This window comes from Entelurus aequoreus, linkage group LG09 (genome assembly GCF_033978785.1).
Source record: "Entelurus aequoreus isolate RoL-2023_Sb linkage group LG09, RoL_Eaeq_v1.1, whole genome shotgun sequence".
In the NCBI taxonomy this organism is placed as follows: domain Eukaryota; kingdom Metazoa; phylum Chordata; class Actinopteri; order Syngnathiformes; family Syngnathidae; genus Entelurus; species Entelurus aequoreus.
The window spans coordinates 27,620,071-27,638,244 of NC_084739.1; the positions used below are offsets into that span (position 1 = coordinate 27,620,071).

Below are 18,174 nucleotides of genomic sequence, written 5' to 3' on the forward strand. Positions count from 1 at the left end.
ATTTTTTTGTGATAGAGTGATTGGAGCACATACTTGTTGGTCACAAAAAACATTCATGAAGTTTGGTTCTTTTATGAATTTATTGTGGGTCTACTGAAAATGTGACCAAATCTGCAGGGTCAAAAGTATACATACAGCAATGTTAACATTTGGTTACATGTCCCTTTTCAAGTTTCACTGCAATAAGGCGCTTTTGGTAGCCATCCACAAGCTTCTGGCAAGCTTCTGGTTGAGTTTTTGACCACTCCTCGACAAAACTAGTGCAGTTCAGCTAAATTTGTTGGTTTTCTGACATGGACTTCAGCATTGTCCACACGTTTAGGTCAGGACTTTGGGAAGGCCATTCTAAAACCTTAATTCTAGCCTGATATAACCATTATTTTACCACTTTTGAGGTGTGTTTGGGGTCATTGTCCTGTATATATATATGCGGTATAGCTCGGTTGGTAGAGCAGCCGTGCCAGCAACTTGAGGGTTGCAGGTTCGATCCCCGCTTCCGCCATCCTAGTCACTTCCGTTGTGTCCTTGGGCAAGACACTTTACCCACCTGCTCTCAGTGCCACCCACACTGGTTTAAATGTAACTTAGATATTGGGTTTCTCAATGTAAAGCGCTTTGAGTCACTTGAGAAAAAGAGCTATATAAATGTAATTCACTTCACACACTTCACACTGTTGGAACACCCAACTGCGCCCAAGACCCAACCTCGGGGCTGATGATTTTAGGTTGTCCTGAAGAATTTGGAGGTAATCTTCCTTTTTCATTGTCCCATTTACTCTCTGTAAAGCACCAGTTCCATTGGCAGCTAAACAGGCCCAGAGCATAATACTACCTCCATCATGCTTGACGGTAGGTGTGGTGTTCCTGGGATTAAAGGCCTCACCGTTTCTCCTCCAAACATATTGCTGGGTATTGTGGCCAAACAGCTACATTTTTGTTTCAACTGACATCACATGGACAAAGATAATATCTTCTGGAGGAAAGTTCTGTGGTCAGATGAAACAAAAATTGAGCTGTTATTTTTGCACTGCACATTTGCTTGCATGTCATGCGATAGGTCAGAGATAATAGCTTTCATCTATTTAACTACAGAAAAAAAAGTTTATTTTCACAGATCCAAACGTAACAAGTGTGAACGTTGCCGTAGAATTTGAAATACACACTCAGTATGACTTTTTTTTGTTTGCATAAAATCAATACTGAGTTGAGTGAGAGGCAGACACCAATCTGGAGGAGTGCATATTAGACTGCTGTAGAACCTGGCTTGGTTAGGGAGAGGCATCGTGACCTCTGCTCTCAATCGCAGATCTTCTTCAGATTGCTGTTTGCTCAGAGCCCCACTTTGTTTTGATTCATATCGGGAGGGTGCGATGCTAAGCAGCAATGCATGAAAAGTTTGCAGTCCGAACCATGAGGCAAGAGCCACTCCAGGCAAAATGATTAGATCGCAGTGATATTTCAACAACTATCTGTGCACTTGAATGAACACCAGCCAGCAAAGTTAACTGTTGCCTCGAATGATGCATTTTGTGTCCCAGGTGTCTCAAGCCTACTGAATATATGAATATAGTAGCATGTTAAAAAAAACTCTTATCTTGTCTTTTCTGAAGTACCTTCACAATAGAAACAAGGACTAAGTCTGTTTGTTTTTTTTTACAACCAAATATTTTATGAAATAATTTGATGAGCTCATCTACTCTGAGAGATCCCAAACTCCTCTCTTAATAAAACCAAAAAAATAAAAAATTGTAGCCAACAATATAACTGAGAGCTTTCATCTCACTGTTGGGGCGATGATTATTTCAATCATGTCACTGAATAAGTCAAATTTCAGAAAAGAACAGTGAGGTTTGGGCAGTGGCGTCCCAGCTTCCTCCCTATTATTCCAACACCACGGTTGGCTGCTTGAGATCCCCTTCACTGCTTTGATGATAATGTGCTTGGGCAGGCCAGTAAAGTAATGGCCATTTCTCAGTGTGGCACAGTGCAAGGTTGCGCTGCACTTCACGCTCATGTTTCTAACATTGCATTCAGCACGGACACTTGGAGCGCAATATACTGTACACTTAAATCTGCCAGGAATCCATAAAAAAATATTGATGGCCCTTATGCCAACTTGCAACATCAGTTACTCTAGTAATCTAACAAAAAAACAATAGGGGGAGAAATGAAGGCATTCACTTACCACCACCTCCTCCCAGAAGACTGGAATTTGCTGAAAAGAGAGAGAAAACATGTCAATGTCAGTCTTATAAGGCAAACATCATGTATTTTATTTTCTAAATGCTAATTCATACACAATATGATGGACCGCTAAGAAGAAAGATTGAGAGAGAAGCTACTGGTGTCATTTTGACACTATTTTATGTTCATGTAGGAATATTGACATTTGTTCGTTCAAATTAAGAAAAATTGGGGATTGCAGAGCAATTCAGTCAGACAATTGCTGAGTTGGTTAAAAATCGACATAATACAACTGTATTTCAGTAAAAGTAATTAAAAAGGGCCTGTTGTGCAGGAAAGTGAAAGTGACCTTATTAATCCCAGAAATCCAGAAAGAAAATCTTTCTTTCTTTTTTTTTTGTCTGTACTAAGGCAAATCATATCGTTGATGTAGATGCCCATATCGGCTGTAGACATTTACTTTACAAAAGAGAAGTGTGGGATACTTCTCGTGTAGCCTTATTTGTATTTGACTTTATTAAATGGGTTGATATTATTATTTGGTGCCGCCGGGCCGGAGCAGGAGGGGATAGAAAGAGAAAAAAAGGAAGACAAAGGGGGAAATTGCGGGGACAAGAGGGGGATAAGACAGAGAGACAACAACAACAGCAAACACAACAACAACAACAACAGAACAACATCAGCAAATAGGATATGTACAAATATGGTGGTAAAAGTGATAGCAAAGAAGCAGTTAGGGAAATAAATATTAATAACACAGAAATGAAAATGAACATTATTTCACTACAATTGAAGCAATACAACCAATAAAAATAGCACTATTGATAATGAATAATAATAATTATTATTATGTTATCAACAAAAAAAAACTTTCAAATGCAACAATACATATATATATGTAATGATAACTTGAAATACAAAAGAAAGCAGATAAATGGAGGGGAAGAAAGAGAAGCCAACTATATTAACCTTGTAGATTGTTATAGTAACAATAGGTTAAGGTGTGTCAGTGAATGAAAACCTTTCCAACAAATGGTTCTGTCAGTATATTTACATGTACAAAAAATTTAATTTAGCATGAATTGACGTGAAAACTGCATTTTAAAATTAACGTTAACACATTAATTTGATTGTGTTTGACTTTTAAATAATCAGATGAACATAGCTAAAGTATGCATTGGGGTTGTAACAATATGAAATGTTCTTATCACGGTTGGTAAATGGTATGTATTTATTCAGCACTTTACTACACTTGGATTGATACCCAAAGCGCTTTACCTTATACGTCATTTTCACACACATTCAGACACTAATCTTTATTAAATAACTAAAAAAGAGTATCTATTAAAATAAATATAAAAATACATAGACCCACTGTTGCAAATCCCACTAGTTTGCCTGTTTCGTGTGTTCATTAAGTTCATTAGGTGTGTTCTGGCAGGCATTGTGGCGTCCTACTCGGTTAAGTGGCCTTTGAACACACCGAAAAACACTTTTTTGTCGTGTTCCTCCGAGTATATATCAATGACTTTGTTCTAAGAGTACACAGCTTGTAGGTTCAATGTCCACCGTCAAAAAGTTTAGTTACTCTTATATTAAGGTTTGTTGTTTCCTTAATGGAGAAAGACGTTAATGCCTCTTTTTTTCATGATAGTACTTAAGCTAGCAAGTTAGCACCAGTCTGTGAGTTTATTAAAATGCGGCTATTAATCACAGGTTTTCGATCATTTTATTTTAAACCGGTAATTCTAACCGCGGTCATCATTCATATCTGTTATCGTTACATCCCTTCTATGCACTTGGAATCCTCTTGCATGTATACACTTTGATCGAGCTATCATCTGAGCGAGCTTTTGCTATGAATTTGCGTGGCGTATCATGGTGACACATTCTCCAACAAAAAATTCACGAGCAAAAAAAATTAAGCCAGAGGGAAGGGGTCCCCAAAATATAGCTCAAAACAGAAAGTTAATATTTGAGGTACACAACTTGCCCACTGAACTATGTAAACATAATAACAAATGTTTAACTATCACACACAAATTCAAAATTACACCCATTTAAATCCAGTTCCAAGCCTGACAGGTAAAATGCAAAATACTGCACACTTTGACATGTTTGACACGTTTTAGCTGCTTGATGTTTCTGATGGGACACATAACTTTAAAGAGGTCGTCAGATAACTAAACAAGGTAGGAGTGGTTCACACATTCTTAATATTCAATCTTTTATCATTTAATATTATAGTGATGGGGTGTGTCAATGTGTTGTTGTTCAGTGTGTTAGCTAAAGCTTGGTGTAATTAATGCTTTAACAAACTGATGTGTCGCCGATCGTTTCTGATAATATTGTAAATACTACATTTACATTTTTTGTGCAAAATGATTGCTGTTGCTATACACAGTACAGGTCAAACGTTTGGACACACCTTCTCATTCAATGTGTTTTCTTTATTTCAATGACTATTTACATTTTAGATTGTCACTGAAGGCATCAGAACTATGAATGAACACGTGGAGTTATGTACTTAACAACAAAAGGTGAAATAACTGAAAACATGTTTTATATTCTAGTTCCTTCAAAATAGCCACCCTTTGCTCTGATTACTTTTTCGCACACTCTTGGCATTCTCTCGATGAGCTTCAAGAGGTAGTCCCCTGGAATGGTTTTCACTTCACAGGTGTGCTTGAAGCTCATCGAGAGAATGCCAAGAGTGTGCAAAGCAGTAATCAGAGCAAAGGGTGGCTAGAAACTAGTATATATAACATGCTTTCAGTTATTTCACCTTGTTGTGTTAAGTACATAACTCTACATGTGTCCATTCATAGTTTTGATGCCTTCAGTGACAATCTACAATGTAAATAGTCATGAAAATAAAGAAAATGCATTGAATGAGGAGAAGGTGTGTCCAAACTTGTGGCCTGTACTAATATAGGCCACATATATAATAACATATATAGCTATATAATAACATATATAGCAATTGATCACTCGCGCTAAGAGCTGTGTGTATTTGCACAAAGTATTGGTATTGGATCAGTATTGTCGATAACAACCTAATTTATACCTGTTATCAAATCAGAAAAAAAATCAGTGGTATCGCACATCACCATTCCACATAGCGAAATTGTAAATGAGCTGAAATGACCAAAATCGCCCCCTAGTGTATGGGAGGAACACAGCTTTTGGCCAATGGTTAAATTCAAATTAGTGCATGTAAATAAGGACTTCACATACAGTGTGAAAATAGAAGAAACATATTTATTTGGGGAATCCGAATCATTTAGTGCATACAAATGTGCTGTAAGGGGAGGCAGGTGAGACCGACCTGCCAGAGATTTAGTCAGTAGAAAGCGTATCATACGACAATTAACTAATTTTGGTTTTGCTCTGTCAGAGACATCCGTTCCACTTGAAAAAGGGGAAGATTAGAGGATGGGATTTAAAATACAGCAGTTAATTTGGGTGTTACAGACAGTAGGAAGTCTGCGTGTTTGAAGTGTGGTTCAGACAACGGGCACTGGAACAATCATCTGCAAAATATCGCTTTAATGATCCTCCATTGCAGCTATATCATTAGCAGTCAAAAGCAGTGCTTTAAAAGCATATTATTTCTCTAAACAACAACAAAAAAAAAACTGTGCACAACCGGCAACAGATAATGAACATGTGGTGTCGGGGCGAGCAGCACAATCACAGGCAGGCAGCAGGGTACTTGTAGAGCTTTCACCACTTTCTGTGACACCATCATGGCTTTGCATTGTTGTCCCCGAGCAGCACGTAAGCGTGGGCACAGGCACAAAAGAAAGCTCTCCCGCTGCAGAATTTGCCTGATCAAAGGCCTTTTGTTATTTTTGTGTGTGTGCACATACAGTAGCCGCATAACATAACATAACAATCTCTGACAAAGATATACTGACAGTCCACTGTCGTGTTTACAATGGTGCTTCTGTTTTTGGGTTGGGTTTTTTTTTTCCTGGGAAGAAAGATTAATCACTCAGGACTGACTCTCTGTCAACTATTATAACAATATGATAATTATGGCTATTTCAATTTATGATTAAGAATGACAGAAAAGAGACAACTTTTATTGGGAAAGATGCAAGCTATAACACACATGTTATACGTGTGCTTTGGTTAATGGGATAATTGTTAGGTGCATTGCCACCCATCCATTATGCACACAATGAAAGTGATAGTTTCAGCACTCACCTAAAAGCGAGTGCATATGAAGTTTTTCTAGAAAAGTCTATCATCATCGTCTTGTCACCTGGGGATTCTTCTTATTCCTGATCTATTAAAACACTGGGGTTTAATTACTTGACATTATGGAAATGCATACCAGAGGGGGTCCGCTTAATTTACTCCACACCTAATCAGAGAATAAAGATGTGGGTTCTAATCAGTCTGACAAATCTTGAGTGTGTGTGTGCGTGTGTGTCAACGCGTGTGTGTGTTAGGACCTTTTTGAGCACATATTGCAATGCAGATAAGGTTCAGCAGCCATATCATCTCCAATATGTTAGATTAATATGAATACATATGTGAGGTAGGGACTAAGGCCCCGTTTACACTAAGCCGGATAAGGTTATCCAGGGTGAATCACACCTAACCTTGTCCGTGTCTACACACAACAATGCCACCGTTTAAGACCCCCGCCCCCCACCGTCCGCCGGCGCAACGCGACCATGTACGCGTGCACGGAAAATGCGCACGTCATAGTCACCTCCAGTGTTGCTTTGTGTGCAAGTTCTTAAATTGAACTTATCTGAACAATATCCAGTGTTGTGGTATTTCAATTAACTGGAATCCAGTGTGCTGTGGGGCCCTATTGTAGTGAATCACACCTGAGCCATCATAAATTAATCAAATCTTCATTAGACACGTAAACAATGTGATAAAGAACATTTCACATCAATCAAACTAGGGATCTAGATATCTGGTCAGGACACTCCTCACTCTTTTGCCTTCACCTTCATTGTCCATTCGTTTTTGGTGACTTTATATACTCTGTATTGAGACGTTGAGTCTGCGACATACATGGCGGACAATAACTGATACAGTCTGCTTTGCCAGTCCAAATGCATTTCCGGTTTTCCTCGACGGCCAGGTAATACAAAGCACACGCTACCTTTTTAATCACATTCACGGGAGCTCGCATTCTCGTTGTCTCTCCTTCGACAAATGGACAACGTTTTTTGGTAAGTAGAATCAGCTGACCCGGCCGGACATTGGAAAGTTCTCTTGCCGTCTGAGAAGTGTTGTATCTGAAATAGCTGCAATTGCTTTCTCTTAAGGAATTCATGTGCTATTTCTACAAGCGTCTGTACATGTGGAAGAAGGACAAACACGGCACATTTAGATGACTCGCGTTCATATTTCCAGTGGTTAGCTCCAAGTTACGAAACCGCTTTATTATGAAGCTGGCTGTGGTGCGTTCGTTCTGACGTCCCTTCCTGTGTGGGCGCGGTCTTTCTGGCGTCATTTCCTCTCCAAACTCACTTTGTAAACGATCAATGAGTCCATACAAACACTACACGACCGTTCAAAAGTTTGGGGTCACATTGAAATGTCCTTATTTTTGAAGGAAAAGCACTGTACTTTTCAATGAAGATAACTTTAAACTAGTCTTAACTTTAAATAAATACACTCTATACATTGCTAATGTGGTAAATGACTATTCCAGCTGCAAATGTCTGGTTTTTGGTGCAATATCTACATAGGTGTATGTGTATGCCCATTTCCAGCAACTATCACTCCAGTGTTCTAATGGTTCAATGTGTTTGCTCATTGGCTCAGAAGGCTAATTGATGATTAAAAAACCCTTGTGCAATCATGTTCACACATCTGAAAACAGTTTAGCTCGTTACAGAAGCTACAAAACTGACCTTCCTTTGAGCAGATTGAGTTTCTGGAGCATCACATTTGTGGGGTCAATTAAACGCTCAAAATGGCCAGAAAAAGAGAACTTTCATCTGAAACACAACAGTCTATTCTTGTTCTTAGAAATGAAGGCTATTCCACAAAATTGTTTGGGTGACCCCAAACTTTTGAACGGTAGTGTAAGTGCCAGAGATTCAAGAAATATACGACTTACCCGTGTAAAAATTTGTCCGAGGAGGGGGACCTTAAACGATGGTTTAGTGTGGCCGAAACAGGGCTTAGGCTAAATAATTATTTGTTTAAGGGGTTAAACGACTTAGTGTAGACATGGCCTAAAAATGCAGTTTTAGGTATTTTTATTTCCTTTCTTCAACCCATCTTCTTTCTTTTAATTGTTCCAATGTCTGTGCAGTTTATCTTTCAGTGCGCTGTTCTGCATATGCACACACATGTCTGCAACTAGAAACAAAGAAAAGAAAACACTAAATTGCCAACCTGATGAGGAAAAGAGACAGCGGAGAGCGAGGATCTCTTCATTTTAGGCACTAAAGTCCTGTGCCTTACTCACTGCGACCTGGCTCAGAGGTGCTTCAATTATCCTGAGTGAAAATCAAAACAAAAATCCATATTTGGCCACATTAACCCCTTAATGCATATTTTATAGAGAGTCTATTAATTATAAATAGCTCGAGCCGCTGTTTGCACCTGCCTGGGGAAACCTCAGACTATCTTGTAGTGGATCAACACATGTATACCTTTAGGGAAATACGAAAAAGGCCAATAATATGTAATATAAAAAAAACATATCTTCTACAGTGGTTTAAAGAGACCCAATGATGCAAATGAACGTTCCTTACTTATTGGTACCTATTGTGTATTTGGGATCTGCATGAGGTCCGAAAAAATGTAATCAAACCGTAGAGGCATGGTGGTGATATTCACAAAACAATCTTGCCTTCCTTCCTACTACTGCCAAACGAGCTGTTTGGAATTTGCTCCATTTGTGACATTTTTGTCGTGTGTGACGTCAGCGGATTGTCTATCTATGGTAGAAATGTACCCAGAGAGTGTAGCCCACTGTAGTCAACAAGCTCCTTCTTTTTGTCTATCCTCATGTTGTGGGGCAGACTGGCTCGCACATGCATCCTCCACTGTTGCCATTTCCAATATAAAGTAGCGTATAGTTGGTTCTTATTTATATATGTCAGTGGACTCGTTAGGAAGCCCTAAACCCTACTTTGTATAGCCTGTTTGGATTTTTTTTCAAGTACATCAAGTACAGTAGTTTGTTTTACTTAACATTTCAGTAGAGTACAGTTTTTTTAATTTTCAAGCATTTTCATTAAATGGTTAAAAACTGTATTTTAATATTAATTTTAGTACAATATTTATTTAACTTGTTTGTGCAATTAATTGTATTTGATTCATTATTTAAGTACCGTGTTTTATTTTTCAAACACAGTGTTACTGTTCCAACTGCGTGTAATGCCTCAGTGGCCAAACATATGAAATATACTTCCCTTTTTTTTAATGAATACTTAGACCTACTACGCTACTGTATTTTAATGTTGGTCATTATGGCGGTACTTGGAGAGCCAAGTTGAAGTTGTACTGTGTGGAAAAAAATTGAGAACCACTGATTTAGACCACACAAAAGGGTTTTACATGCAGAAAAAAACAAATATGACCACTTTAAAGTAGAACTATGGTAAAGTTGGACGATATGGTCTAAAAGCCATATTGCAATATATTGCAGCCTCTAATTACCATATAGTGATATATTTACTGTACAGTACAGGCCAAAAGTGTAGACACACCTTCTCATTCCGTTAAAGTTAAAGTTAAAGTACCAATGATTGTCACACACACACTAGGTGTGGTGAAATTTGTCCTCTGCATTTGATTCAATGTGTTTTCTTTATTTTCATGACTAATTACATTGTAGATTGTCACTGAAGGCATCAAAACTATGAATGAACACATGTGGAGTTATGCACTATACAAAAAAAGTTGAAGTAACTGAAAACATGTTTTATATTCTAGTTTCTTCAAAATAGCCACCCTGCGCTCTGATTACTCTTTCGCACACTCTTGGCATTCTCTCGGTGAGCTTCAAGAGGTAGTGATCTGAAATGGTTTTCACTTCACAGGTGTGCTTGAAGCCCAAGCTCTGGAACGACCTACCTCTGAGTGTTAGACAAGCCTCCTCTCTTCCTGTTTTTAAATCTCTCTTAAAAACATACTTTTATTCCATGGCTTTTAACACTGAGTGATATCCATCCTGCAATGGCGCCCCATAATACACCTGCTGTGAACCTGTTTTTATGTTTTATTTATTTTATTTATTTATTTTTTATCGTGTTCTGTTTGTGTTGTGTTGTGTTTGCTCGGTACTCGTATTATCTTTTAACCTGCCCATTGTACAGCACTTTGGCTACCCCTGTGGTCAATTTTAAATGTGCTTTATAAATAAAGTTGATTTGATTTGATTTGATACATTGTGCCATTTCTGGAGGCGGCATTATAGCGAACATGTCGGGTCACAAAAAGAAAAATGAACATTGGCACTTTTTTGTCAACGTACAGTGAAAGTATATTAATGCTTTACGAAGACAATATGTCCTTTCAGTATGTTTAGAGCCGGCGTTCTTTAACATTGTACTTTTTGAGGGTGTAAATCATGGCGCAAAATTGTGACGTCAGGCGGGGGACCATAGATAAGAATTTAGTAAATAGGAGTTTTGAAAAGCCCAGCGTTTTTGTAAAAGTGTGCGTTTTTAAGGACAAAAGTATGCAGGTCAAAACGCACAGAAAAGTTTTTAAAGTATCCATGTTTGTGTGGACATGGCTTACCTTTCAGAATGTGATCGGTGTCATGGCTGGTCCATTTTCATCCATTATGACATAACATAACATTTAAAAATCTTAAATGTTCAATGCAGAACATAAAATGGTGTTGTTTTTTTGCTGATTTCCCCTTTGAAACACCACAGCCTCATCCCCAGAGGATGTTCATGAGTCAATACCTCTGCAAGGACAGAGCAGACCACCTATCATACTCTGCAACAATTTGCAATTACATTAGACAAAAATTGTCATTTGATTTTTGAACAATACATTATAAAGGATGATTCTGAGTTAAGATATGAAAGGAAGGTTCGAATGAGCCAGCTAACGAGAACACAGGCTATTAGGAGAGCTGTGCCAGGGGGATGGGCGTCGTTCCAATGGTAACCACAACGTAGGTCATAAATCTCAATGGTTGGACTCCCTGGAGATGGCAGATCATTAGGAACTGCTGGTCCACGACATTAGGCTAACTCATCCAAAATGTCTGCACTGTCACAGTAGGAACTCCCACTTCCTGTCTGCCCTTTGAACCCTTAATCTCCACAGCATCCTGACATATCCAACAGCCACACAGAACATGGAGTGTTAAACTTCTGTGCATTTCCACAGCAGGGTAAATATTGATTACAGAGCCAGAAGGTACGACAGCTCCAGCTCATGAATCGTGGCACTGGATCAAGACACCCCCGCCCCCACCTGCTAGCCTCAGCATGTGTATATTTGCAAGGCGGCAGTGGCCTGCATGCACTGCATTTGTGTGAGCAGAGTGAGCATGGGAGGCATGCTTCTTGTTTGCCCGGTTGGCATCATCAGCACAGTTGTTGATCATGCAGCTAAGTAGGAAGTTGTGGTGCATGACCACAACACCTTAATTTGTTAAACGGATCTATTGCCTGTCCTCTGGTCTTCATCACCTGAAGTGAACTCCTAAAAATCTCCATCACACAACACAAAGCCCTTTTACAAGTAATACCAGTTTCTCATGGGTTCCCTAACATGTTCAGTAATGCTGTGACATGATGGCACAAATGCAGGACTTAAAATATGCTTGTTCACAGCAAATAAATATGTTTTGTTTTCAAACATGTCTGTGGATGTTCTCATTCATCCAGGTCATTGTAATCTCAGGGCATTCAATCGATCGCAACTGGACTGTTTGGTTTGTCTTAGAGGATATTCTGCCTCTCATCCGTAGGCTTCATCAGTTCATAGACTCAGATTGGTCAGATCTAGTCTAGCAGCTGGTGCTAAAACCCCAAATATTTATACTCCAAAACCAGGAGGGTGTGCCTGGGCAAGAAAGTCAAGGTAAGCCATTTGTGTTTTACTTATATAACTGGCAACACTTAAATTGGCAACATTTAATTATATATACGTAGAAGATATCCACAGAAAAAAAAATATTGTAAATGTACAGCAAATTACTAATAATTGGGTTACTTTGACAGCTCTGCAATTAAAGTAAAATACTGTTAAATATCTTGAAATTCAGTGGCCTTGTGGTTGGAGTGTCCGCCCTGAGATTGGTAGGTCGTGAGTTCAAACCCCAGCCGAGTCATACCAAAGACTTTAAAAAATGGGATCCATTACCTCCCTGCTTGGCACTCAGCATCAAGGGTTGGAATTGGGGGTTAAATCACCAAAATGATTCCCGAGCTCGGCCACCGATGCTGCTCACTGCTCCCCTCACCTCCCAGAGGGTGGAACAAGGGGATGGGTCAAATGCAGAGGGTAACATCACCACGCCTAGTGTGTGTGTGACTATCAGTGGTACTTTAACTTTAATTACAGAACTGTGATTTACGGTTAATTACATTAAAGTTATGACTAAATGCTGTAACTTTACACTTGTAATTCTATAATTACAATAAAGTAAAACAGTTGTAATTTAGAGATAATTACAATAACATTACAACTTTATGTTGTAACGTCACAATTGTAATGTTATAGTAGTTACTTGCTCGATTTAACAGCATACCATCACATACTGTACAAAAGTTTGGAATGTAGTCTACAGAACTCTTTAGGACACAAATCAGTTTGTATTTAGAGTAATGTGTTGTCATATTACAAAGAACTATGATGACAGCATTTCACTGTAAAATAACAGTTAATTGTTGTGAAATATAAAAGTATCTTCCAGGGTATACCTCGCCTTCCAGGACCCCACAACAATGAAAGGGACAAGCGGTCAAAACAGGAAAATGGGTTTACAGCACATTTTAAAAACAGTAATTTACTGTAAAAAAAAACAACTTTTTAATGCTGTGAAATCCTGGTAAATGTTTACAATTTTTACCAGCAGTCAAAGTAACGCAATTTTTAGTAATTTGCTGTACTTTTACAATATGTTTTTTCTGTGGAGATCTTCTACGTATATGTAATTAAATGTTGCCAATTTAAATGTTGCCAGTTATATAAGTAAAACACAAATGGCTTTCCTATCTGTATGCTGTTTTGTGATAATTTGTCATTAAATGGAAGTATAATGTCTAAATTGTAACAGTAAAAATAGTAAGGGCGAAAGGTTTGCGTGTATTAAAACACGTGCAAACTTGATAGCTCACACAAAGCTGATCTACTAAGCTCGTACAAATTGGATTGCATCTCTTAAATTAGCAAAATAGAGAGCGCAATCCAGTTAGCATGTCTGTCTTCATGAATATGCAGAATTTACAAGGAGGAAGAGATGCAAATATAATAATAAGGCACATGCAATGTGATTTGTCAAGACTTATTTTGCTATATATAGCACATTTTAAAATCTACATTCAAACTGGCACAGTAACGCTGCTAGAAAGGAGGCGATAACGCTGCAAAGACAGTCAATTGAGAGAGTGAATAATCCGTCTACATGTGTGCGTGTCAACATATTTCAGTCACATACATTTAGTAGACATTGAAAGAGTAAAAAAACACACAATTTTGGGTGTAACAATAGATGATAAAATGAATTGGAAATCTCAACTAAAAAATATACAACATAAAGTAGTGAGAAACACATCAATAATGAATAAAGCAAAACATGTTCTAGACCAAAAATCACTTCATATTCTCTACTGCTCGCTGGTGCTACCATATCTGAGTTATTGTGCAGAAATATGGGGAAACAACTACAAATGTGCGCTTCATTCACTAACTGTGTTACAATAAAGATCAATTAGAATAATACATAATGTTGGATATAGAGAACATACAAACCCTTTATTTATTGAATCAAGAATATTGAAATTCAATGATTTGGTGCATTTGCAAACAGCTAAAATTATGTACAAAGCAAACTATAACCTGCTACCCAAGAATGTACAACAATTTTTTCTCAACAAAAGAGGAAAAATATAACCTTAGAGGAAAATCTAATTTAAAACATTTGTATGCTCGTACAACACTTAACACCTTTAGCATATCAGTATGTGGAATTAAATTATGGAATGGATCAACCAAAAAAATCAAACAAAGCACCAATATGATTCACTTTAAGAGGCTGTTCAAACTACAAGTGTTCACAAAGTACACGGAACAAGAATTATGATGAATATTTTTTAATTTTTTAAATTGAGACAACGATTATCTATGTATTTAATATTTGTTTGCTTACTATGGTATATTATTTGTCTATTATTTATTTGATCACTGTTATGTTACAGAGAACAAGGAAATAGAATACAATTTCTATGGTATGAAATGGGATAGGATTAAATAAACTCTGCTTCTTCCTACACCTTTTCAGACGTGCTGTAATGAAACAACTGGAAATATGTGATGCATGTATGATGCATCGTATGTATGTTCAAAATAAACTGAAAACTGAACATACAGGGATAAGAATCGTAAACCGTTTTTTGCACAGAGTGGCTCCCAGTGTATCAATTCTTTGGAATCGCATGCCAATTTTTTAAACAATTCCCTTAACCATGCCAGTCGGTGGCAACCAGGCGGAACAAAATTTCCAAAGTTTGGCTAAATTTTACAAGAAAAGACCGTAAAAGCGCTACTTGTAACAATTGCAAAGTTGCTATTTCATCAACAAGAGGACATACGATCAATATGCTGAATCATACAGCATGCAATAACGATAAATGAATGTCGCGTTTTTGAACCGCACCGATCTCATACCGGATTGTAAATAATGTAAATAATTCAATGTATATACCCTGATGATTATCTTGTGTGATGACTGTATTATGATGATAGTATACACTACCGTTCAAAAGTTTGGGGTCACCCAAACAATTTTGTGGAATAGCCTTCATTTCTAAGAACAAGAATAGACTGTCGAGTTTCAGATGAAAGTTCTCTTTTTCTGGCCATTTTGAGCGCTTAATGGACCCCACAAATGTGATGCTCCAGAAACTCAATCTGCTCAAAGGAAGTTCAGTTTTGTAGCTTCTGTAACGAGCTAAACTGTTTTCAGATGTGTGAACATAATTGCACAAGGGTTTTCTAATCATCAATTAGCCTTCTGAGCCAATGAGCAAACACATTGTACCATTAGAACACTGGAGTGATAGTTGCTGGAAATGGGCCTCTATACACCTATGTAGATATTGCACCAAAAACCAGACTTTTGCAGCTAGAATAGTCATTTACCACATTAGCAATGTATAGAGTGTATTTCTTTAAAGTTAAGACTAGTTTAAAGTTATCTTCATTGAAAAGTACAGTGCTTTTCCTTCAAAAATAAGGACATTCCAATGTGACCCCAAACTTTTGAACGGTAGTGTATATCTGATAGTATATATCTGTATCATGAATCAATTGAAGTGGACCCCGACTTAAACAAATTGAAAAACTTATTCGGGTGTTACCATTTAGTGGTCAATTGTACGGAATATGTACTTCACTGTGCAACCTACTAATAAAAGTCTCAATCAATCAATCAAAGCCTTCTCATTTACATGAGCATGACAAAAGACAGATTCAGACCGGCTTCAAGGCAGGCAGTAAGTACTCGCTCCACTTCACGTCTACCTCTAGCTTCTCCTCTGAAGGTGGCAGGAAAGAGTGCAATGACTTTCAAACAATACATCATAAGTCCAAAAAATACATTATAGGCCGGGATAGACAAATGCCACTGAGCAGTGACTAAGTTTGTGGTCAAAAGCTTTCATCCATTTGCCACGGTGATGCTAATTTTCGCAAGGTTAATTTTCAATTGTAGTCAGAAAAAATTGCATGTTTTCTTTTAACCACATTTTCATTCAGTCATTATAATACACAGGTGAATCTCATGAAATTAGGATATTTTATACAAATCCATTCATGTCAGTAATTTAACTTCCAATGTGAAACTAATTAATCTTATTACCTCATGCAAAGTGAGATGCCAAGCCTTATTTGTAATACTTTTGATGATCGTGGCTTACCGTTTTTGTAGACCCCACATTTTCTGAGATTTTAAATTCAAGGTTTTCATAACCTGTCGGGCATAATCATCCAAATCATCGAAAGAAGGCTTGACATGTATTGTGTTGCATGTTGTGAGCCTGTCATACATTAGTTCTACCTTGTATATCTAAACAAACCATTCTATTTATTTTAGGTTCACCATTATATTTTTTAGAAAGATGACAAAGATTCCTAAAAGTTTTGAAAAATGTTGACTAAATGTTACATATTTATTTCTCTCTTTTTTTTTATGCTATGCTAATCCCTCACTGTTGGCTTTGTAAAGTCACATTACCTATTAACTAAACAAAACTGATGCTAATCCAACATTTGTCCTCTTTCTTTCCAATGAAGAATCGATAAGAGAACCGAATCGATAAGCAGAATCAAAAGTGGAAAAAAATATTCCCATCCCTGGTCACATATGTCCGAAACAAAAATGTTGGACGTACCGTCCATTCAGCAATGACATTTTATCATTTTTATAGCTGCTGGATGACTTGAGGGGTCGATTAAAACAAATGCAATTGATTTGTTTTGGTGTCTGCTGGCATTTTATTTGTATTTATTTATTTATTTTTTAAATGGTGTTTGTCTTTTCTTAACAGTAGGAGATATAATAATTAAAAAAAATTATTGCAATATGTGTTTTCTTGCATCTGGATCATTGTAGATGCAGCATCAAAACACCACAGCACCAACAAATGGACAAAACACCATAGGCTGGAGCATATGAAATGAGTGTCACACTGGTGACAGCCTGTAAATACACAAAAAACGAATTTAAAAAAAGGGGGTCTGCATCCTTTTTTGCACTTGTTATCAAATGTACACTCAGCTGACCGGCAACACTCTAACTAAAAGTACATGCAATTTTACAATTTGCACATCTATTGAACCATTTGTTATTAGGGTCTTAGTAAAGCAGACCCTAAAAGTTTATGCAAATATTTTGTTCATCTTTGGTGGAATAATAAAAAATAGGTATAGGGTTACTGGTAACTCACAAGCCAAGCCCCCTAAGGGGATTTGCACTTTTTGGGGGGAATTTCACTTATCGTTCACAATCATTATAAAGGACATGACGGATGTATTTGTTTTTAATGCATTCTAAATAGTAAATACATTCAATCCAAAGGCCACTTACAATGGAGCCTATGGCAGTCGCTCTATTCCGCCTACAAAGTACTTAAAAAAATCATCCAAACACCTCCATTAAGGTTGTATATACATGATGTAATTATATATGTAATGTACTAACGGGCACATTTATAATAAAATATAATATTTACGTATTTTGATGATATTAAGCATACGCAGTGAATTAATTTGAAAAATGCATCACAACGTTCACTTACCACCCCCCCCCACGGATTATTACGCACTACATACTTAATGAGCGCCAACAAACATAATAAATCATCACTAACTGTACAAGGTCTGCTGTCATTAGGATGCCGACTGCTAGGATGTTCATATATTCACATTTAGATGAAGAATGACTCGTAATCCTCGTTCTGTAAAAGTGTACCAACTTGTCGGAATATGTCCTTCTTCTACTATACAGGTGAGAGGCATGATTTATGACAGTCATATTCAACCGGCGGCCCGCGGGCCACATCCGGCCCGCCAAAGCTTTTCATTTCGTCCGCCTAACATCACCCAAATAAGCTTGATGAAACCATTAAAAATAGGGTTGCTCATGTATGCAGTACTTCCACCACCCCGTAGGGGGAACAGCGAGGCATATGCTTCACAATGAAGCAGCAGTGGGCTGAGTAGAAAAAGACTACTCATTCAACCCTGAAAAAAAATCTAAATCCCTCCATCCATTTTCTACCGTAAATTGCAAAAATCTGACTTTTAACG

The 18,174-nt window shown here is 37.6% G+C and overlaps 1 protein-coding gene across 4 annotated transcripts in view; it reads right to left on the reverse strand.

Annotated features, from left to right (window-relative positions):
* Window positions 1–18,174, reverse strand: part of macrod2 (mono-ADP ribosylhydrolase 2) — a 1,153,479-nt gene that overhangs the window by 865,673 nt on the left and 269,632 nt on the right. For all 4 annotated transcript variants that reach the window (XM_062058480.1, XM_062058481.1, XM_062058479.1 and 1 more), the window contains one exon: window positions 2,186–2,215. In XM_062058480.1, coding sequence (XP_061914464.1) covers window positions 2,186–2,215 — 30 coding nt within the window. The remainder of the gene's footprint in view (window positions 1–2,185; window positions 2,216–18,174) is intronic.